The sequence below is a fragment of the Hyperoodon ampullatus genome, assembly GCF_949752795.1.
Source record: "Hyperoodon ampullatus genome assembly, chromosome: 2".
NCBI classification, from domain to species: Eukaryota; Metazoa; Chordata; class Mammalia; order Artiodactyla; family Ziphiidae; genus Hyperoodon; species Hyperoodon ampullatus.
In genome coordinates this window covers 102,387,190-102,410,061 of record NC_136915.1, presented here as the reverse complement: position 1 = coordinate 102,410,061, position 22,872 = coordinate 102,387,190, and the positions used below count along the sequence as shown (strand labels likewise).

At 40.4% G+C, this 22,872-nt stretch overlaps 1 protein-coding gene across 2 annotated transcripts; it reads left to right on the top strand.

Moving 5' to 3' along the window:
• Positions 1–560: 560 nt before the first annotated feature.
• On the top strand, positions 561–21,140 carry AMPD1 (adenosine monophosphate deaminase 1; the record flags this gene model as incomplete). Of its 2 annotated transcripts, none has more annotated exons than XM_079697234.1 (15): positions 561–582; positions 5,249–5,429; positions 6,756–6,921; positions 10,208–10,373; positions 13,137–13,356; positions 13,818–13,947; positions 14,977–15,171; positions 15,764–15,895; positions 16,656–16,819; positions 18,185–18,311; positions 18,495–18,658; positions 19,350–19,470; positions 20,133–20,306; positions 20,510–20,620; positions 20,982–21,140. In XM_079697234.1, 15 exons carry the CDS (start codon positions 561–563, stop codon positions 21,138–21,140), a joined length of 2,232 nt encoding a protein of 743 aa, XP_079553360.1. The 2 variants fall into 2 exon arrangements, with proteins under 2 accessions (XP_079553360.1, XP_079553359.1); XM_079697233.1 differs by having other exon boundaries at positions 561–588.
• Between the last annotated feature and the right edge of the window lie 1,732 nt (positions 21,141–22,872).

The window sequence follows — 22,872 nt, the reverse complement described above, 5'->3', positions numbered from 1 at the left end:
TCAGGTGAATTTCTGCCAAGTCAGGAATATTTCTTAAGGGGTGTGTGTGTGTGTGTGTGTGTGTGTGTGTGTGTGTGTGTGTGTGCTGAGAGTTTGATGAATGTACCAGCATATTCCCCTACCACAGAAAGCTGTTCTCAGGACTGAAATCCTGAGGACCTTGACTTTCCAGAAGCCTGGATGATTTCATTGTGTTTCGCTAGGGTGGAAAATAGTCATCAGTGGTCCAGTCATATAAGAAAACTACACGTGAAGAGAATCCAATCCATAGGAAGATTTAGAGCGTATTGAAATGCAATTTCTGGCCTACCACAGATATCTTGTCTAAAATCCCAGGGTAAACACTGAAGGCTTCACCTGTTTTTCACAGTCAATGCCTAAAGCTATAAATAGGTCTAAAGCTCATCTGTCTACTTTTAGCAGAGAAGGGTCAAATTACAGGGGCAAAGCAAAATAATAAAATGAATGTCAGCGTGTTTTATAGTGTCAGTCAGTCATCCCCACAGTCTCCTGTCTCTTGCTTTCTACTGTGCTATCCTGGAATCAAGGATCCCAGCACAATGCCTCTGTTGAAACTTCCAGGTAGGTGTGCAAAAGTGTTTGGAGAGTTCACTTCTTTTAATATGCAATCAATCCTTTAACTATCATGTCAGCTCGGGAATCCTTTATTTAAGGTTCATAGTATTTTTAACTAATACATTTCAGGAAAAGACAAGACAAGGTTTTCAAGGGGATTTTGGTTTTTAGTTTTAGGAGGGAGGTAATCTTCTAAAACTGTATCATGTAGTAGCATCCTTGATGATCCCAGTAGAAAACTGTGTAAGATATTTATTATCTACTCTGCTAGTCTAAACAAAACCTGTGCTGCCACACTTGGGAGAAGGGTCCTATACAATGTCTTTAGCTATACCATTAGCTGAAAATCATGAGAATAATGGCAATATTAATATTAATCTGTGTATTCTGATGGTTCACAATCCAGGTTTGTACACAGAGTAATTTTCAAAATAATAATTTTATAAGTCTTTTTCATTATAAAAGTAATACATTTCATGTGAAATAAAAAGAGAAATTTCACTGAAAAATAAGAGTAATAAACACTCATTTAGAGAAACTGAGAAATTTAGAAAAGTAGTTATAAAAAAAAAACCCACAATCCTCATCATCCAAAGATAACTTTTAACATGTTAGTGTTTTTCTTTCCAACTATTTTCTTTGAAAATTTAAAGAATTTTTTTTAAAAACCACAGTTGAGATTATATTATACATGTGACTTTGTATCCTGCCCTTTTTTTGGCTTCACATTATAACTTAATCAGTTACCATGGCACTCCAAACTCTTCCTAAACATCATTTTAAATGGCTGTATAATATTCCAATTTTTTTAACCAATCCCTTAAGTTCTTTATGATTTTTTTAAGTATAAATGTGCTCTGACAATAATATTTGTACCTAAAGCTTTTTCCATGTTTAAGGATTATTTCAGTAGAATAGATTCTTAGAAATGGCTGTTTGGTAGGTGTTAATTGTTTACCAAATAATCTGTTTTCATTTACCTGCAATCCGCATTGTATGAGAGTTTCCATCCCTCTTGATCAGGTTTTTAAATATCATATTTTATAAAGAGTACCTTTTTAAAATTATAAACATAAATTTAAAGAGACAAATTAGAAAGGAAAAGAAAACGAAGAGCTATACAATAACTATATTCCCAGGGTTTTCTATTGGCAGCAAATTGTAGAAAAATGGAAGAATGAGCTTTAATAACACATCCCACCACACCCCTTTCTTATATAAACCTACCTATTTCTATTCCAAAGCATTGATTAGTAGCCACAATGATTTTTGAAAGTTGTTCATGTATTTTATCTTGTTCTATTTTATTTCATACAGCTGAAGAAAAATGTGAGTATTTTGGGCTATTTTTTCCTGCCATTTGCCAAAGTATCAATTTCTAAAAGATACTATTCTTTAATTCAGAAGCATGTGTATTTTTCAGCAGTGTTTATTAATGATACCATTAAAAGCCAACAAAGATTTGTAATGATCATAGATCTCCCATAGCATAGCAAATGAACTCATGAATTTTCCTGCCTCCAAAAAAAAAAAAATCCCTTTTTTAAAGAGAACCTCAGAGGACATTCATTTGATATTCTGAAATAAAATAATCTTCTCCTTTAGACATTAGTTAAGGGGATCTACTGAGTCCTGCCGTAGTAAACCCTCCTCCAATGCAAAAAATTCCATGGTGAAATTTTGTGACCAGATAAAGTGAAACCCATTTTTGATAAAATTGTAAATTTTTATGTATGTTCCCCTCCATCTCAAATCAGACTTGTCCTTTGATGGACTGATAGTACTCATGGTGCCTCTGAGTTCCTCTATGAGATTCCATGTGGCAGATGAAAGATCTACAACCTGTCTTTCCTACACATTAATAAAGCACTGCTGAGAAATAAGCAGGTTTTTCTGGGTCTGTTGGGTGAAGAAGCAAGCATGATATTTCTATTCTCAAGAGTCTTGCACTTCCCATGTTAATAATAATAATCCCCAACTTCTGGATAGTACTGTGTAGTTTTTAAAGTATTTCTTGTTCAATCTTTACAACAATTCTCTGAAGTTGACATTATTATTATTAATATTCCTCTTTTATGATGATGAACACTGAGGCTTCTTGTGATTATATGGTTTTCCCAAGGCCACCCAGCTGTCACAGACACTTTTTCTCACTCCTAGTCCAGTGTTCTTTCTGCTTCACCACTCTGCTTGTTTCTATTCTCTTATCTATTCTCTGTCTAAATGTGGATGTCCTAACCTCAAGACATTGCCACTCAGATGCTCCATTATCTCAAACATGCTCGAAAAAGAACTCGGCAATTATCTATACAAACCTCAGGGAGTCATCTGTACTTTACTCCATGAATTAGGTTGTCACCAAATCTTATCTACTCACCTTTTGAAATGTCAGTTTCACTCTTTCCTCTCCCTAATCACCACCACTCCCTGAAGTATTTTTGAAAGGCAAAGCTCTTGAATTAGGAATCAAATTTCAGCTGTGGTTACATGAAGCCAAAACAACTGGTTGATTCAGTGGAAGGAAATATCAACCATATAATTTTTGGTGATAATGTAAGCTACTTCTTGAGAGTAGAGTTTCTACTTTTCAACTGTCTATAGTGACTTAGGGAGGTACAACCTAGTAAAAACAATGTTTAAAAACATGAAACAAATAGATATGTGCAGTCCCACATAATGGATGCTTGTTTTGGAAGAGCCAGATCTCAAGCAAGTAGGATTTGGTTCCTGGGACTCCATTTCCATACTTTCCTTCCTGAGACCTCCAACAGCATTGCCACAGACCCGTCATGACAAGCCAGTTGCATAGTCATCTTCCTTCTCCTCCTCCTCATCATCAGAGCCGACTGGCCTATTTCCATTTGCTCCCCATGGTACATGAAGCCTCTTCTAATTTCTGCTTGTCATTCATCCTTCAGGTGCATGTGCTTGCCTGTGATGCTCAGGGAGGAATGATACTATTTCTGGGGAACAGTTGGCTGTGGGGTGGGGAGGCATTCTCAGGTCATCAAATGTATCTACTTAGTGTTTTATTTGTTCCTTCATGGATCTTGGTGCTTGCCAAAAAACTAAGGATAGCATCCAAAGATGCTTGTCAGTTTCAGGAAGTGCTTGAGCTCAATGAGACAAATAGATGCATGAAGTTCAGCCAACATATTGGGCTTCTCTGTTACTCTGCTGTGACAAGCCAAGTTTGAAAACTGGCTGACATGACTGTTAGCGTTGGTGAAGTTATGAGTCAATTACTCTCATTTCCAATGTATGCTTCAGCCTATACTAAGCCATACCATTTATCATTTCCTTAATAACCCAAACCTAACCCCAAATACCAAATATCAGTCTGAGCAATGCTACCAAATTATGTCATTCAGTTTAATCTGGTGTTTTATTTTCCTTTAAAAAATTGCTCTAAAAAAGCATTTTCACATATATTATCTCACTTGATGTCACAACAGCCTTGTGAGTGAGGTTGGTAGGTATTAGTATTCCCACTTTATACATAAGGAAACTGAAACAGGAGAAGGTGAAGGAGTTGGTAAGTACAGAACAGTACTTGAATACAGTACACTTACCTAAATTGTAATTGAAAATGTGTCATTTTGGAGACTTGTATAGACATCGGAGGGGCAGGAGTGGGGGGATCTATCTTTCTGCATGCAGTTTGCTTTGTCATCACATGAAGAATGTTTCTGTCTTCTGCTGTTGCTCCAAATATCCAGCTGTTTGCCATTCTCATTATTTGCTACCTGCTCTTTTCTGGAAATACCAAGAGACTTTTAGAAGTATTGGAGGTTATAACTACTCAGATGGAAACAGCTGGGTGTCTGGAAAACACAATAGAACTTAACAGAAAAGCAGATACTTGATGGCCATCACCACCCTATATGATAAAACTGGTTGTCTTGTATCCTAAGGATCTTGGGGTTGTTCATTGCTAGGCTAAAGGTCATCCTTCCACCCATTTTAAGAATGGGAAAATTAAGGCAAGTAAAAGTAAAATGGGCTGTCCAAAGGTCACTCATTATGGGAGGCCACATATCCACAAGAAATGGGACTCCCAACACTAGGCAGTAAATATTAGAGATTCCCCTCCCCCGCCACACCAGCACATCACCAAGTCATCAGGATTTGAAAAAAATGAGGTTGTGATGTGTGACAGAAACACAATATCTGTCTTATAAGGAAGAAAGGCCCTAAAGTACACATTTATTTTTCAGAACTATTTAGATCACTTATTCTGTTCAGGAAGAAGAACGCCAAGGACCAACAACCCTATCCACATCTTTAAAACCGTCAGAAAAATTCCACCAACCTGATAGGAAGGACTATGCTGCATAGTTACTATGAAATCAAACTTAGCCCCGCCAGAAACAGGTGATCTTGGGTTAAGTGCTAGTCCTGCAAGAGCCCAATACCATCTTTAGGACCCTCCTAAAGTGTGCTGTAAGAATCTGACCCGTGATTCTGAGAATGGATGTCCAAGCTACCCACACAGAAACCCACTAAAGAGAGAATAGGCATGAAGCTCCATCATGTTTCTGGCACACTGGGCGGAGAGGAGGGGAGCCATGTACCCAGGGCAGTCCTTAGCACTGTGCCTTATGTGTAGCAGAAACTCTTGGATGACTCCTGAGAAAGTGCTTGAACACTAACACGTGAAAACCCCTTTTAGCTATTGATGATGCAACGCGGAGCTTTGCTGAAAAAGTGTTTGCCTCTGAAGTCAAAGATGAGGGAGGCCATCATGAGATCTCCCCTTTTGATGTGGATGAGGTCTGTCCAATTTTGCACCGTGAGACGCGCGAACACCTCTTCCAGCTGGAGGCTCTGTCCACCTCCACAGCAGGCAGGAGGTAAGTGGTGTAAGTAGAATGTTTTGTACGTTGGGACACAAGGAAGGGGCAATGTCAGGGCAGATGGTTCACTCTGAATGGGGATTCAACGTGGAGGAAAAACTCTGTCAGAGTTAAACCCACACCACCCCCCAAACACACACACTGAATACACTAGGGTGAAGCGACGAGGACCAAAAAAGAAGGAAACAGTGGCCTTCCTACCTTCATCCAATCTGCCTTTAGTTGAAGCATTCCTGTTCACCCAAGCAAGAGGACATGATCTACCACGTGATTGTTCCAAACCAAAGTGGTCTGATGGCTGCTGTGCACACACTCAATTTCCACACTATGTAGAAACTGGAACTCAAGAGCCTCATCTTTGGACTCTGTCCTTAGTCAACCTTAGTGTCGTGTTACCTGATAGGAATCCTGCCCTCCAGCCAGTCTGACCTCCTCCAGGCCTCAGGGATACAGCCCTCCGTTTCTGCCCTCAGGCACTGCCCATCCTATGCCTGTGATGCGTAACTACTGCCTTCCCTGAACAGATCCCTCTCCACAAAGTCTGTTTATTTTCCCTTCTTTGAACTACTCTAGTACTCACTACCTGTCACTATGTGCCACAGTTTAGTCCTCAAACCTGTTATTGACCACTTACTTGGACCCCCCTCCTCAAAACACTCCCCACCCCCCCCCCGCAACCAGCTTCATGGGGAGAAGGTCATTCTGCAGTCCTTCCCTTGGTTTTATTTCTTTAAGGAAATAACAACAATCTACCTTCTTTGGCATCCCCCATAGGACCTAACATAGGGCATGGGTCAGAGTAGAAACTGAATAAATACATGTTGATTTGAGGAAGTAATGTTGATTAAGCAACTTACAAGTTCCAGGTAGTGTGCTAAGCATTTTATAAACATTAAATCTCACAGAAATCCTGAATGGTAGACATTATTACACCACTTTTTTAGAGAGAGAGACAGAAGCTCACAGAATTTAAGGGACATGCACCAAATGACACAGGTACTAACTGACATAGCCTGTGCTTACTGCAGCACCCAGACCTCCTGTTCTGCTGGGAGTGGGCCTCCTGTGCAGGACAGTGTCATGCTGAGAGTCTTCTAGTACATTCCCTAAGGCCCACTGTTCCAAGGTATACGAGGACGAAGGGAACACTGTAACATGATACCCCTTTCCATAAGGTTGGATCCTGTTTCTGACACCCAGCCCACATTTAATTTTCGCTGTTTTTCCTCAAAATGAAATTGTATAGTGGAACATCAACTTATCACAATGAAACTTGCAATGAAGATAAAGTTAACTCTTTTTATTTTTCAATTTCAAACCGAGAAAAAAGCGTTTCTTTGGACAGAAGACCATTAGTTTGTCTGTTCCACAAAGTGAAACATCTTCCACCAAATTGTCCCCCATTGATGAATACATTTCTTCGTCTCCCACCTACCAGACCGTGCCTGATTTTCAGAGAGTGCAGATCACAGGCGATTATTCCTCTGGGGTGAGTTTCTTCTTGCCCCTCACATGTAGCTGCTAGAAAGATACTCAGCTTGATTGTTTCAGCTTCTTTCCTTCCTCCCCTTGCTTTTGAGGAAGGTGTTAGCTCACCTGTCCTTTGCTATACTTCATTATCACATTTCAATACCAATATGCTATGACTTTTTAAAAATTTTTATTGAAGTATGATTCATAAACAATGTTGTGTTAACTTCTACTGTACAGCAAAGTGATTCAGTTTTACATATATATATATATATATTCTTTTTTATATTTTCCATTATGGTTTATCACAGGATGCTGAATATAGTTCCCTGTGCTATACAGTAGGACCTTGTTGTTTACGATATGCTATGACATATTTCTGTTTTGCTTTTATCATCTTACATAATTTCTCCTCCTTTATCTCATTTGCTTGCACATGCGAATACGCAGTAGAATGTGATGTGTGTGTTACAGAATACAGCGGACAGATTTTGGCAAAAGAACCAAAGAGAGTAGCAGCTGAACTAGTCTCACTGAGGGCATCATAAAGCAGGAAAGGGAGCCTCAGGGAGGCCCGGGGGGCAGGGTGGGGAGGGGCTCTTGGGGAAAGATGGACCCAGAGCAGACCTAGAATGGAGAGAAGGGCTGCAGGTAGCATTAACCAGTCAAAGAAAACAGATCAGGAGAAAGAGAGAGAAAAGAGGAAAGAAGAGTGGAGGGACCAGAGAAAAGAAGACGCGAGAGGACTTCGCCGACAGTGCAGTGATTAAGAATCCGCCTGCCAATGCAGGGGACATGGGTTCGATCCCTGGTCCGGGAAGATCCCACATGCCGTGGAGCAACTAAGCCCGTGCGCCACAACTACTGAGCCTGCGCTCTAGAGCCTGCAAGCCACAACTACTGAGCCCATGTGCCACAACAACTGAAGCTCGCCTGCCTAGAGCCTGTGCTCTGCAACAAAGAGAAGCTACTGCAATGAGAAACCCGTGCACCGCAATGAAGAGTAGCCCCTGCTTGCCACAACTAGAGAAAGCCCACGTGTAGCAACGAAGACCCAACACAGCTAAAAATAAATAAATTTATTTTTTAAAAAAAGAAGAAGAAGAAGATGAGAGAGGTCAGAACATTCTAATGCAGCTATTGTTTTTCTACCAACTGTCCTGTCCAATTTCATCACAGATGCTTACACAGTAGATTATTGCTTGGAACAGATTCTGGTATGCCACAGGGATAGTAAACTCAGGTTGCAAACAACTTGACCTGCTTGTCCTATCCAGAACAGTTGGTCAATAAATAAATCTCTGCCACATGGACTTGCAAAATCAGCATCATATTGGTGAAATTGCTGTTTAGCCATTGGTCTATGCTCCAAATATAGTTTTAATGACCAGTCCTAAACCCTCTTCTCAAGTAACTGACCCACTTAGGGTCAGTCCCAAGATATTTAAAAATGACAGAGCAATGAAATGGACACTATTCTTGTTTATTCGTTTTCTGCATGATAACATGTGTGCTCTATAAATGGCAGGGATTTTAGATGCTAAATAACTGAAATGAAATGTTTAATAGCAACGTGGAAAACAAAGTTTGGAGAAGGCCAGAGTTCAAAAAAACCACAAATATTAAGAGACAAACTTGATCCCTATGTGCTTGGTGGAAATGAAAACAGGAATAAAAAGAAAGAAGATGAGAGGAACAAGGCTCACAGAAGTCAGGGATTAGCTTCTCCTCCTATAAAAGCTGGAGGGCACCTGAAATCTCGGCCTGGAGTCTTTTTTTTTTTTTTTTTTTTTGTGGTACGCGGGCCTCTCACTGTTGTGGTCTCTCCCGTTGCGGAGCACAGGCTCCGGACGGGCAGGCTCGATGGCCATGGCTCACAGGCCCAGCCGCTCCGCGGCATGTGGGATCTTCCCAGACCGGGGCACGAACCCATGTCCCCTGCATCGGCAGGCGGACTCTCAACCACTGCGCCACCAGGGAAGCCCTGGAGTCTTTTCTTTCTTTCTTTCTTTCTTTCTTTCTTTCTTTCTTTCTTTCTTTCTTTCTTTCTTTCTTTCTTTCTTTCTTTTTTCTTTTTTCTTTTTTTAACATCTTTATTGGAGTATAATTGCTCTGAAGAACCAAGTATGTGGCTACACCTGTTGGCTGGAGGTGGTTGAGCTGCTGAGCTACACTCCACCTAGTTGTAGCCTGTACCTGAATCAGTCTTTGCCTTTATAACTGAACAGAGAGGTAAAGGGGGAATTAGGGCGAAGTTCCCAAGGCCATTCATCCCAGAAAAACAACAAATTCATTGTAATCAGTCCTTATTGAGCACATACTCTGTGCCAGGCACTCTGTGCTAAGTGCTGAGGACAAGAAGGTGGATAGATCCAGCTCTTGTCCTCAAGGAGCTTTTAGATGTGTGGCCCATTAGGTAGCAAAGGAACAAGCATGCTATTGGAAGCAGACCCCCAGACCTAGCACCTGTGCCAGATTCTCTTGGCCAAGGTCAGCAAGTCATTAAAAAGAGTTCAACTGTTTAGGATTAATATCTGGACTTCAAACCATTGGGAACAAGCTTACATTGGTCCCAGAAAGTCTTTGCATTCTGATGATGAGCATGCAATGATTTAGAGTTATAACTGTTTGGGCATGTCAAGCCCAGCCAGGAGTTGGGGATGGGGCCAGGGAAATAGACCAGTTTTAGGAAATTTCCAGCAGTTCTAAGAAAATTTTACTCTAGAATCTCTGTTTTTAGTCCCAGATAAAATTCTGTTCAAAACCGTCCCAAAGAATGACTTCTCACAGGATGATGTTCTGATCCGTCTCTAGCTACAGAAGGCAGTGCATGGGTGACAGGATTTGAGGGAAGTGTGACACCTTATTCCTCCCCCAATTTTTCCCACACTGACCAGCAGGTGATCTGAGTTCTCAAATTACACCAACATTGTCTTTCAGTTGAGATATTGTCTTCAGAAGCCCATACTTAAAATGTTCTTTTGTTACCTGGAGAAAGTATTGTCCATGTTAGAATGGGTTCTTTTAATCGTGTTTGTTAGATAATCACTGCTATCTAGCAAAAACCAAAAACAAATACGGGACTGTAAGGAAAGACTCATAGGACAGACACGTTTTGGCAGAAATGGAAGAGCGATTAAAACTTCAGGGCCTGCTCCTTGAGGGAGACCCAGGGCCCAAGTTGAGTGAGAAGTAGGAGCGGCTCAGCAGGGGCTGTGACACCCAGGAGAGCTGGGAGGTGCCAATGACAAGCTTTACCCACTTCTCCAGTTTTCACGGGAGCTACTCTGAAATTTTCTTGGTAGGTTACGGTTGAAGATTTCGAAATGGTTTGCAAAGGTCTTTATCGGGCATTGTGTATACGGGAGAAGAATATGCAGAAGTCGTTTCAGAGGTTTCCAAAAACCCCTTCCCGGTACTTGAGGAACATTGAGGGTGAGGCTTGGGTAGCAAATGAGAGCTTCTATCCAGGTAAGTGATTTTCTTATATAATGTCTGGAATATAGCTTTAGGTTTAACTACTAACTGTTAAATGTGCCCCATGATTATAAGTAACCCAGTTTTAAGATATCATAGTCATCTTTGGCTCCGTTCTCTCTCCCGCCCAAGTGCCCAGTCACTTGATTCAGTCTGTACAATATCTCTCAGAACCTCCTCTCTTCACCATTCCTCAAGCCCTAAATTAGGTGCATATTTCTCTTTGTCCAGATCATTGCAATAGCTTCCTAACTACTCTGTTAAATTCTAATCTCACTTCCTTTCAGTTCATCCTCACTTTGGTACCAGTAATTATAAAACAGATCTGAGCACATCCTTCTCCTGACAAAAACCTTTAACTAGTCCCCCTACAAACTTAAGTCCAGTCTTGAGACTGACATTCAAGGCCTACTACCATCTAACTATGTTTTTTTTGTGGGTTTTTTTTTTTTTTTTTTTTTTTTTTTTGCGGTACGCAGGCCTCTCACTGTTGTGGCCTCTCCCGTTGCGGAGCACAGGCTCCGGACGCGCAGGCTCAGCGGCCATGGCTCATGGGCCCAGCCGCTCCGCGGCTTGTGGGATCTTCCCGGACTGGGGCATGAACCTGCGTCCCCTGCATCGGCAGGCGGACTCTCAACCACTGCGCCACCAGGGAAGCCCCTAACTGTGTTTTATTTACCTGTTATTTATTTATTTTTGGACTTGCACACTCAATCTATTTATAAACTTACCTCCTTTACTCCACCTTTGAACTCTTTGTCCTGGTTGGAAGCATACCCTGTTGTCCATTTAGTTCAGCACATTCCTGCCCCTGTACTGTTGCCATGCCATTCCCTGTGCTGCATTGCCCTTCCTTTCACTTTTTTACTATATGTCCAAATGTCCAGATCCGGTCTCATCCTTCAAGGTGCAGCCCAACCATTATCATTTCCTTCCTTCCTCTGACCTCTGGATAAAAGTAAACTACAGGTTTTGACTTTCCATAGCACTTTATTTACATATCTCATTTTTACTTTCTTTCTTATACAGTACATATTTTAAAACAATCAGATTTTAATAATTTCTATTGTATAACTGTATCATAATTTATTTAACCAATTCCTATATTTAGGCGTTTACATTTCTGACTTTTAAAAGTTTATTTCCAACAAGGTTACAATAAACATCTTTATTAAGACATCTTTGTACAATTGCTCTATATCTTTAGGGTTAGACTTCTAGAATTGAAATTCAGGGGAGACAGCTATTTAAGGTTTTTGAACTATCAAATTGTTATGTTGTTAAAGATTTCCAGTTCTACAGCTTCTTCTCTTTAATTCTTTTTAATATTAAAATCATATTAAACATGTTCCAGTTTGGTAACTCATAACATTGGTTTGTTCATCTTCTATAGTATTGACATTTAGGATGTCTTGCCTTTGTTTCTCCTAAATTATACTTTATCTCTCTAGTATATTTAAGAGTAGGGACTCGAAAGTTTATATTTGACATAGCAATGTACTGTCTCACTTCTTTCGTGTTCCTTATCTCAGTTTTGGATAGAAAATGTGCCAACTTTTTCTTTTTCTTTTCTTTTGATCATCAAAATTTATAGAGCAGGTTCTTTTTTTTTAATATATATATGTTTTTTAGTAAATTTATTTATTTATTTTTGGCTGCGTTGGGTCTTCGCTGCCGCACGTGGGCTTTCTCTAGTTGTGGTGAGCGGAGGCTCCTCTTCGTTGCGGTGCGCGGGCTTCTCACTGTGGTGGCTTCACTTTGTTGCAGAGCACGGGCTCTAGGCACACGGGCTTCAGTAGTTGTGGTACTCGGGCTCAGTAGTTGTGGCTCGCAGGCTCAGCAGTTGCAGCGCACGGGCTTAGTTGCTCCATGGCATGTGGGATCCTCCTGGACCAGGGCTCGAACCCGTGTCCCCTGCATTGGCAGGTAGATTCTTAACCACTGCGCACCAGGGAAACACGATACAGCAGGTTCTTATTAGTTATCCATTTAATACATATTAGTGTATATATGTCAATCCCAATCTCCCAATTCATCACACCACGCCCCTAAAACCTAAAACTGCTCCAAAAAATTAAGTCTATTAAAAAATAACCACTCTAGGGCTTCCCTGGTGGCACAGTGGTTGAGAGTCTGCCTGCCGATGCAGGGGACACGGGTTCGTGCCCCGGTCTGGGAGGATTCCACATGCCGCGGAGCGGCTGCGCCAGTGAGCCATGGCCGCTGAGCCTGCGCGTCCGGAGCCTGTGCTCCGCAACGAGAGAGGCCACAACAGTGAGAGGCCCGCATACCGCCAAAAAAAAAAAAAAAAAAAACAACACTCTAAATTAAGACTGATAGAGAAGCTTGGTTTAAATAAGGAAAAGGCCCAAACTCTACGTTTTAACGGTAGTTTTACTTTTATTTCTACACAGTCATCTCAAATGTTAATAAAATGCTCTTAACAAGAAGACTTTAACAACTTTAATAAATAACGAAAATGGTTTGTAAGTAGTATTGCAATTATATAAACAGCAATTCTGAAGAACTTGAAAATCATTCTTACACTAGATAAAATGTTATAGTTATTTTATACTACTAATTTAGTCACCTTTGGGAAATAATGTAAAAATAAACTTTAGCTTAGCTCTGAATAATTACAACTTATGACATACAGAATTCCATACAAATGAGATCTTACAGTATTTAACTTTGGTTATTTTTATGTGGTCATTCATCCTATGTGCTGATATACTATTGTGTGTTTTATTGAAAAAGTCTCTACCCCTCCTGTGAAGAAGAGAGAAGACCCCTTCCGAACAGATAACCTCCCAGAAAACCTCGGTTATCACCTCAAAATGAAGGACGGTGTGGTTTACATCTATCCTAATGAAGAAGCAGCCAGCAAAGAGGAGCCTAAGCCACTTCCTTACCCAAATCTGGACACCTTCTTAGATGATATGAATTTTTTACTTGCTTTAATTGCCCGAGGACCCGTGTAAGTGTTAAGACCTAAACTACTGCTGCTATTACTACTACTGACAGTAAGGCTATGTATTAATTAATTGCTTATAAGGTTCAAACACTATGTTAAAACCTTCATGTGCATTGTTTCTTTTTCTCCTCACAATCGTTCTATGAGGTGGGTATTTTTATAACTCCCGATTTACACGCTGAGACTTTGACGAGTTAAGTGATTTGTCCAAAGTCACACAGGTGGCTGAGACAGGCTTTGAGCCCCAATCCTCCCTCATTATTATTTATGTACTATTTTGATGAAAAGATTAAGTCCTTGGAGCCCAATACTTTTCAAGTTAGATTAATGAGGAGTAAGCCAGTTCCATTTGGAAACAAACATAATAGTTTTCTACAGGTTATAAGGGTCCTGATAGTTTTGAAATTGTGACTGTTTTCCTTAAATGTCTGGAATTTTTTACAATCATGATTTAATTTTCACAGTAAGACCTATACCCACCGGCGCCTGAAGTTCCTCTCCTCCAAGTTCCAGGTCCATCAGATGCTCAACGAGATGGACGAGTTGAAGGAGCTGAAGAGCAACCCCCACCGGGATTTTTACAACTGCAGGAAGGTAAACATATTTGGTGCTCAGGGGTCATTCCTGGACAAAAACATTAATCCACTTATTTCTTGAACAGGACAAGAAAGATACTGTTTTTCTGATTCATGTAAGATTTCTGCAGGTTCGGTAGAACTTCATGAAAGCAGATAGATGATGTCTAAAAGATTAAAATGCCTTTTCTACTGTTTTCTGCATAGAAAGGTTTATCACATATTGCCATAAAAAGTATAGTTATCATCAACAACAAAAATAATAAAAACGAATAGAACCTCAAAAACCGCTATTCTAGTATTTGAAAGGTCTTCATTCTAGTCCTCTTTCTTCTACTTCCTGACTGTAAGACATTGGGGGGGAAGTGATTAAATATTTCTGAGTTTCAGTTTCCTCATTTATAAAACTGGGAAATATATCTGCTCAGTCTAGTTCACAAGAGGATTGTGAACAATAAATGGAAAACTAATCAACTAGAAACACTTCCAAGATGTGTTCTGACCACTTAAATGATTGCAAGGAAGTGGGAGTAGGAAATATATGAGCAGAGCTTTGGGACCAAACCCTGGCTCAGCCACCTGTATAACCCTGTGCAAATTACTTAATCTATCAAAACTTCTGCTTATAAAACTGTACTCATAAAAATACCTAACTCATAAGTGCCATCGCTGTGCCATCGCTTCATCATTTCAACCTTTCTCCCCTTGGGGCTGAAAGCTGTAGCAGCTGCTTCACTTCCAGCTGTGTCTCATGGGTGGAGAATTGTCCCCAAGACTTTTGCGTGGATCAAATATAGGAAGTAAATTTGATGCACAGATATCCAAGAGAAGCAGGCAATATTATTATAATCCAGCCTAATCTTTCACATCCTCACAAGGGCACAAAAAGGTGCTATGGGTTCATTTTTTGCTCGGCCACCTCCACCAGCTGCCAGGTCACACCCCTATCATATACTCTTTTCTCCCATCACAGTGGGATTGGCAGGCACCACAGAGAAGCATAACTCAAGCTGATTGTTGGTTTTTCTTTGTCTGAATATACACACAGGTGGATACCCATATCCATGCAGCCGCTTGCATGAACCAGAAACATCTACTGCGCTTTATTCAGAAATCTTACCAAGTTGATGCTGACAGAGTGGTCTGTAGCAGCAAGGAGAAAAATCTGACCCTCAAGGAAATTTTTGCTAAATTAAAAATGCATCCCTACGATCTGACTGTTGATTCTCTGGATGTTCATGCTGTAGGTTGAAAAGATAATGTCAGTTTCATCTAATACTCAGAACCCCACATGCCTTTCTCCTACAAACTCTCCCTTCTCAGAGCCCACTAAACTACGTGGGCTTACCATGCTGACTGAAAGAACCCATGGACAATTTTGAGGTTCTCTCATTGTCAACTGTATTGGATTCCATTCTTGGAGCCCAAGCCCTTCTCCTGTTTTGTTTTGTTTTGTTTTGTTTTTTAAATAAATTTATTTTATTTATTTTATTTTTGGCTGTGTTGGGTCTTCGTTGCTGTGCACGGGCTTTCTCTAGCTGTGGTGAGCTAGGGCTACTCTTCATTGCGGTGCGCATGCTTCTCATTGTGGTGGCTTCTCTTGTTGTGGAGACGGGCTCTAGGCACGGGCTTTAGTAGTTGCAGCACACAGGCTCAGTAGTTGTGGCTCGTGGGCTCTAGAGCACAGGCTCAGTAGTTGTGGCACACTGGCTTAGTTGCTCCACCCCAAACCCTTCTCCTGTTACCAGACCCCTGTTCCTTGTGGCCATTCCCTAACTCTCTGTGTTCAGGCAGCTCTGATAAAGATACACTTGTGCTCCTGTTTCCTGATGCAGGGACGTCAGACTTTCCAGCGTTTTGATAAGTTCAATGACAAATACAATCCTGTAGGAGCAAGTGAGCTACGGGACATCTACCTGAAGACAGACAATTACATTAATGGGGAATATTTTGCCACTATCATCAAGGTGAGGAGAAATCAACCAGATCTATGGTACCTGGCCTGGTTCTTGAGGAGGGGGAAGAAGAGAGGGAGGGAAGGAAGGAGAAAAGAGGGAAGGAAGGAAGGAGGGAAGAAGAAAGGGAGGGAGGGAAGAAGGAGAGAGGGAAAAAAGGAAAGAGAAAAGAGGGAAGGAAGGAAGGAAAGAAGGGAGGGAGGGAGGAAGGGTGCTATCCCTGGGGTCAGGCAATACACAAATGAATGTGATGATTTCTTCTGAAACATTCACTGTAATGATTTTCAAAGACCTTGATTCCTAGGACAGAGACCCTAAGGGTGTGGATTTGGGATTAAGGACCCGGCTCTTCCAGGCTTTTGGAGTTGTAAGTTCAGGAAGAATTAGGATCAGAATCCATCCTGATCTTCATGACACCTGAACATTAGGAGGCGGGAATGACAGGTGCAGTTGGGAGATGTGTGTTTTGGGAGATAGGGAGCATATGAAAAGCTGAATTTCTTTTGCAGCAGTGCCTTGGGATTTCATCATCTTTAGTCTGACTCTTTTTCTCTCTAGACTCTATTACATCCTATCAGTCTCTTAGCCCGACTAGCTCCCCCCTCACCTCTCAGGCTCCTTACATCTTAAGCTTGATAGTTTTCCTCCGACTTCCTTTCATATTTCCTCTGTTCTTCTTAGTACCCGTCTCCTCTCCCTAGACCTCACAGGTTTAGACCCCTGAGGGACCCGTGGGAATTCCTGGCTTTGGACTCCTCTCTTGGCTTTGCAGGAGGTAGGTGCAGACCTGGTGGATGCCAAGTACCAGCACACTGAGCCCCGCCTGTCTATCTACGGCCGCAGTCCTGATGAGTGGAGCAAACTCTCCACCTGGTTCGTCCGAAACCGCATCTACTGCCCCAACATGACATGGATGATCCAGGTCCCCAGGATCTAGTATGTACCCACCCACTGGAAACCCTAAAGTCTGCCTTCATCCCACCTGCCTCACCTCCTCCACACCAACAAGGAATGTGCAGCACATCTGGACAGAAATAAGCTTCGTTAAACAGCACTCAGTACTGGGGCCCGGGTGCCTGGCTTTGTCCCCTCTGGGTTTAGCACTCTTGATGACAGACAGGAGTTAGGACGGTCATTTCAGTTCAGTTTTCTAACCAGCTTTTTAGTTTTGTTTTTTAAAACAGGGGATTTTATGCAGATCACAAAATAACTTATTGAGAATGATTAAGACTTGGATAAGAACTATATACATTTTACTATACATTTTCTTTCTCTTGGTCTTCCTCTCTGTGTCCGGTTCACTCTTTCCCATGCACATCTGTACTGGGGTGTACCTTTCTTGTATCAGAGCCTCTACCACTGTCTGCCGATTGTCTCATCTACAAGTGCTCAAGTTCTCCATAATTAATGAGTATTTATTAATGGTATTATCACCTGCTAATTACTCATTGCCCTCAGGGATGTTCATATCATTGATCTTTTATCTAAGTTAAGTGTTTATATATTGTCTGGCCACCTACCTCCATGCTGTGTGTGCCCTGTGACAACACAAGAGTTTTATCCTGTCTCTTTAGCCAAAAAAAAAAGTAGCTTTTTGACTGGAGTAAAACATCCTGTCTAATATCATTAAGGAAGAGATATTAAGGCATTAGAGTGTGGTGGTTAGAAGCATGGGCCCTGGCTCTGGACTGGCTATGCTTGAATCCTGGCTCTACCACTTACTAGCTGTGTGACCTTGGCAAGTTGCATGACCTCTCTGTGCCTTAGTTTCATCATCTTTAAAATGGGGTCATAATGGTACCTAATTTATTGTGTTTTATGAGGATTAAATTAGCTAATACTTCTGGCCACTTAAAAGAGTGGATGGCATATATTGAGTGCTATATAAGAATTTGTTAGAATGCCCCCTGGCCACAGCATATCAGAGGTGTTCATGATAACTGTTTCATGCCCACAATGCCACACACGTAAAAATCACTGAACCTTTCATGACAGAGTTCCCATACTCTTCATTTTCTATCTGGACTTAGCTGTGAACGTTTAGTTTTCTTACCACAGAGGATTTTTAGAAGATATAGGGGCATGTGTTCCAGCAGGAAATTTATACCTCCTATGCCAAACCCAAACTGAATCCTTCTTTATGGGTAACCAAGAAGAATGTACCAGAGTGGACCTAGGATGGAGACACTAGGTCTTCTCCTGAACATGGCGTTTAGTCCTTTGCTTGCCTTTGGTCCTTTGCTTTGAACTATCAGTTCAAAAAAGCTTTTCCTCCTAAATTCTCTTCATTCCTGCCTCTAGTGATGTGTTCCGATCTAAGAATTTCCTTCCACACTTCGGAAAGATGCTGGAGAATATTTTCATGCCAGTGTTTGAGGCCACCATCAATCCCCAGGCTCACCCAGACCTCAGTGTCTTCCTCAAGCATGTAAGCATGGTCCTGAAGGCTTTCCTACGACTGCACATGAACCAGCCCGCCTACCTAGCCATGATTAATTCTTGATGCTTATCTCTGACATTTGGTCCTTGCCTTTGGAAGCTGAAAGTTTGTCTGAGGGCTGGGACCCTGCGTTCAGACTGAACCCATTACGTGGCTCACTCTTCCTGACAGATTACTGGCTTCGACAGTGTGGATGATGAGTCCAAACACAGTGGCCACATGTTCTCCTCCAAGAGCCCTAAGCCCCAGGAGTGGACCATGGAAAAGAATCCATCTTACACTTACTATGCCTACTATATGTACGCAAACATCACGGTGCTCAACAGCCTGAGAAAGTAAGTAGATGAGAACTGGAGCTAGAAGGAGAATCTATTTAACACACCCCTTTCCTCATACATTGGCACCCTAGGTGGTTGAGGGCCTATACTGCTGGGATGCTGCCAGCTGGCCCAGAGCAGAAATTTCTTTCCCTTGTCTTTTTCTTCGGTTTCTTTATTTATTTAGGGGCAGGAATGGACAGTTTGGAGCCTTCAGTAACTTTCACAGTTCCTTTTCTTTGGAAGTTTAGGAATTTACACTAATCACTGTGCAATTTATTATAAAATTCCATACATTTTACCCTTCTTGATATATCTGGGTAAGGAATAAATAGAGGACTATCATAATGGGGTTTTCTGGAAATGTTTCCCCGCTAAAGTGTGAGTAGGAGAAACAACAACATGGTGATATTGGTAAACTTTGGGTGGAAACTGAAGATGTTTCTGTTCAGGTAATCAAAACTTTCCTCCATACCCTCATATCCTATGTTGTCTCCTTTTTCAAAAAGCCTGTGTTTGGGAAGAATTAAGTTTATGATTTGGAATTGTCAGTTTTGCTGAATACATTGGATACCCCACTCCCTTTCACTCCCTTTCAGAGTGTTCTGGTGTTTCCTACCAGATTTTCTTATAAATCACTCTATGCCCAGAATTGTTGCCAGGTCCCAGTCAGTCACCTGTGATTGCTATAGTAGCTCCGTTTCCCTAGGGAACGAGGCATGAATACGTTTCTGTTCCGACCTCATTGTGGGGAAGCTGGAGCTCTCACCCATCTCATGACAGCATTCATGACAGCAGATAATATCTCTCATGGCCTGAATTTAAAAAAGGTGAGTTGGAAGCTCTCTTCTCAATATTAACTTTTATATTGGAGCTAGAGGAGCAGCATTTTTCCCTTATCATTCTGTCACAAGTCATTATCAACACTGGAATCAAATTAAAGTAGAGCAAAAAAAGATTTTTGAGATTATTTAGTGCATCTCATTTTACAGAGGCCCGGAGAGGTAAAGGAACTTGCTCAAGATTACCTAGATAGTTGGTGGCAGGGAGGAGTTAATGCAGATCGCCTGACTTGCATTTTAGAACTCTGACAAGGGATAAATCAGAGGCAGCTTGGCTTACCTGAAACTGGTTTTCACCAGATTTCATGTTATAGCATGTTTTAAAATGCCTCTGTTGTGAGTCAGAACTTTCTTGTAGAGAAAAAAAATGTTTCAAGGTGAAGTCTTTTGCCTAAGATGGGCCATCTAACTTAGACAATTAAAACACAAACAATTGGATTTGACTCAATGCTTCTGAAAATTGATCCCAAATAAATTTCTTCTAAATAGTATTTACATTTAAAAACTATTATTGTTCTTTACAAGGGGATTTAAAGAATAGGTGATAATTTTGTTGAAAGGTAAAACTTGAGGTAACCAGGAGGTTTTAACTTTTCTAGTTTGTATCCCTTTTTCAACATTAAAAATTTTTTTTCACTCTTCCTTTACAGAGTCCTGTGTTACAGTATTTGTTTTTCTTAGCCCAGATTCCCATCGCTATGTCGCCATTAAGTAACAACAGCTTATTTCTAGAATATGCCAAAAATCCTTTTTTAGATTTCCTCCAGAAAGGGCTAATGATCTCACTGTCTACAGATGACCCGATGCAATTCCACTTCACCAAGGTACACATATGGAATTTTGAGCAATACAAGTATATTTTTGCTGAAATGTTGTTTACCACCCAGAATTTTAAAGTCGAATCAAGATATTTCATTATTCTTTTTGTGCAGGATGTGGGTTATTTCTTTTAATGCATTCCTCTTCTTTTCTTCTTCTTGTTCTTTTTTTTTTTTTTTTTTATCCTCATTTAAATAAATAACCCAAGGAGCCCCTAATGGAAGAATATGCCATTGCTGCACAAGTCTTCAAGCTGAGTACCTGTGATATGTGTGAAGTGGCAAGAAACAGTGTTCTGCAATGTGGAATTTCTCATGAGGTAGACCTGCCCTTGACTGGCTGTCCTTCTGAGTTTAGAATTTGGTAACTTGAATATTGAAAAATTAGTTGGGGAAACATGTTGAAAAATTATTTCACAAATCATGTGCAATTACTATGGACAGGGACTAGAAAAAATTATTCTGTCTCTCTGGCCATGCTTTTTGGGCAAGAGAAATAAAATATAATTAATTTCTCAGCAGACCGTGCACATTGAGGTACTGGATGAGTGCTTTAAATGGTTTATTGTTTTCCTTTTGCCCATAGCTAACATAAGGAAGGAATCTTTGTGGAGGATGTAATTATTGTCTATATCAGGGTAAAAAGAGACAACAATCATTCTGTTTCCTTTTCTCTTATAGGAGAAAGCAAAGTTTCTGGGCGACAATTACCTTGAAGAAGGCCCTACTGGAAATGATATCCGAAAGACAAATGTGGCCCAAATCCGCATGGCCTATCGCTACGAAACCTGGTGTTATGAACTTAATTTAATTGCTGAAGGCATTAAATCAGGAGAATAAAGCAAATAAACCAAATAATAATATGGGTGAGATTTTCATTGTAGAGTGTGAATAACAATAGTTACCAGTTATTGAATCCCTACTAAAGCCAAAGATTGTATTGGATATTGTTCCATTGACATTATTTCATTTAATGTTTTGCACAACTTTATAGGTATTATTACCTCCATTTTGGGGAAGATGAGTAAACTGAGGTTGGTGAAGTTAATAACCTGCACAATTGTACAACACAGGGAATATAGCCAACTTTTTATAATAACTGTAAATGGAATATAACCTTTAAAAATTATGAATCACAATGCTGTACACCTGTAACATATAGCAGTGTACATCAACTATACCTTAATTAAAAAAAGAAATGACCTTTGATTAAAAACAATAAGCTGCACAAGGATGCACCTATTGAAAAGTAGCAATGGGGACCTGGGTTTTTCTGACTCTTGAGTGTCCATGACTTCCAGGTAAAACAGTTATTAAGGCAGGGCAAAAATACAAGCAAATGATGGGACTTCCCTTGTGGTCCAGTGGTTAAGACTCTGCACTCCCAATGCAGGAGGCCTGGGTGCAATCCCTGGTCAAGGAACTAGCTCCTGCATGCCGCAACTAAAATATTCTGTTTGCCGCAACTAAGACCCGGTGCAGCCAAATAAATAAATAAATATTTTTTTAAAAAAGCAAATGATTTGATATAGGGAGAATGTAGGCTTTTGGTTTATAGAATGAAACTTGCTATAGGCACTTAGATTTCCGAAAAGTCCTTTTGACAGGATACATCTGAAGGGTGGCTTTCTTAGACAAAAACAGAACAGGTGTACCCCAAGATAGAAAATCTGTAATTATGAGTTATTATACTTACGGAGAATTTATCTTATGAAAGGATTCTTAGTTTTAAGGATATAATTGACAATAAAGTTATAGTCAGCTGTAGTGCTACGTTTGAAATGATTTCACTTACCAAAATAAGATACACGTGTAACTTTTTAGAAACATTCCTGTTACTCAAGGTCAGGTGGAATTCAATCCAATTAGCCAGACCATACTTCTATACATATACAGTTGTGTTGCCATCTAGTGGTTGGGCTGATACTTCATTCCACTTATTCAATAAACAATTACTGATCAAACATCTAAAGTACCAGGTACTAGGCAGCAAAGATATAAAGAATAAGATTTCACTTCTACTCTCAAGTTATTCACAGCAAGAAGTTATAACATGAGTGGATACAAATGTGAAAAAGAGCATTTTGTGAAACATCTCAGAAAATAATGACGTTTCAAATGGAAAAAAAAATTAAAAGCAAATTCCTGCATGCTTCCACATTCTGTACAGGTAGCCATAAGCATAGGCGTGATCCCAACAGCATGTTTGTACTAGCCTTGGTGTTAGAATGCTCTCCCTGGTTTCTGAAGTTGAAGTTCTGTTTGCTGAGTATTTGTAAGTCCCTTGGAAAACCTGATTTTATTTTACCTTGGCCTCTTTGTCATCAAAAGAATATAAATTGCTAAATTAAACTTTCTATTCTCAGATTTTAAAAGGCATGAACTACCATTATGTATATCTCCATCTTACCCATGAGAGGGCAGTAGAACACATACATGTTAATTCATTTATTACATCCATGCAGATTTGGTTTCCAAGTTGGTACTTGGAATTCGATCTGCTCATTTTGTCATATAATCTCCTGGAATTCAAAGTTTGAACTTTGAAGTAAATTTGAATTTTAAAATAAAT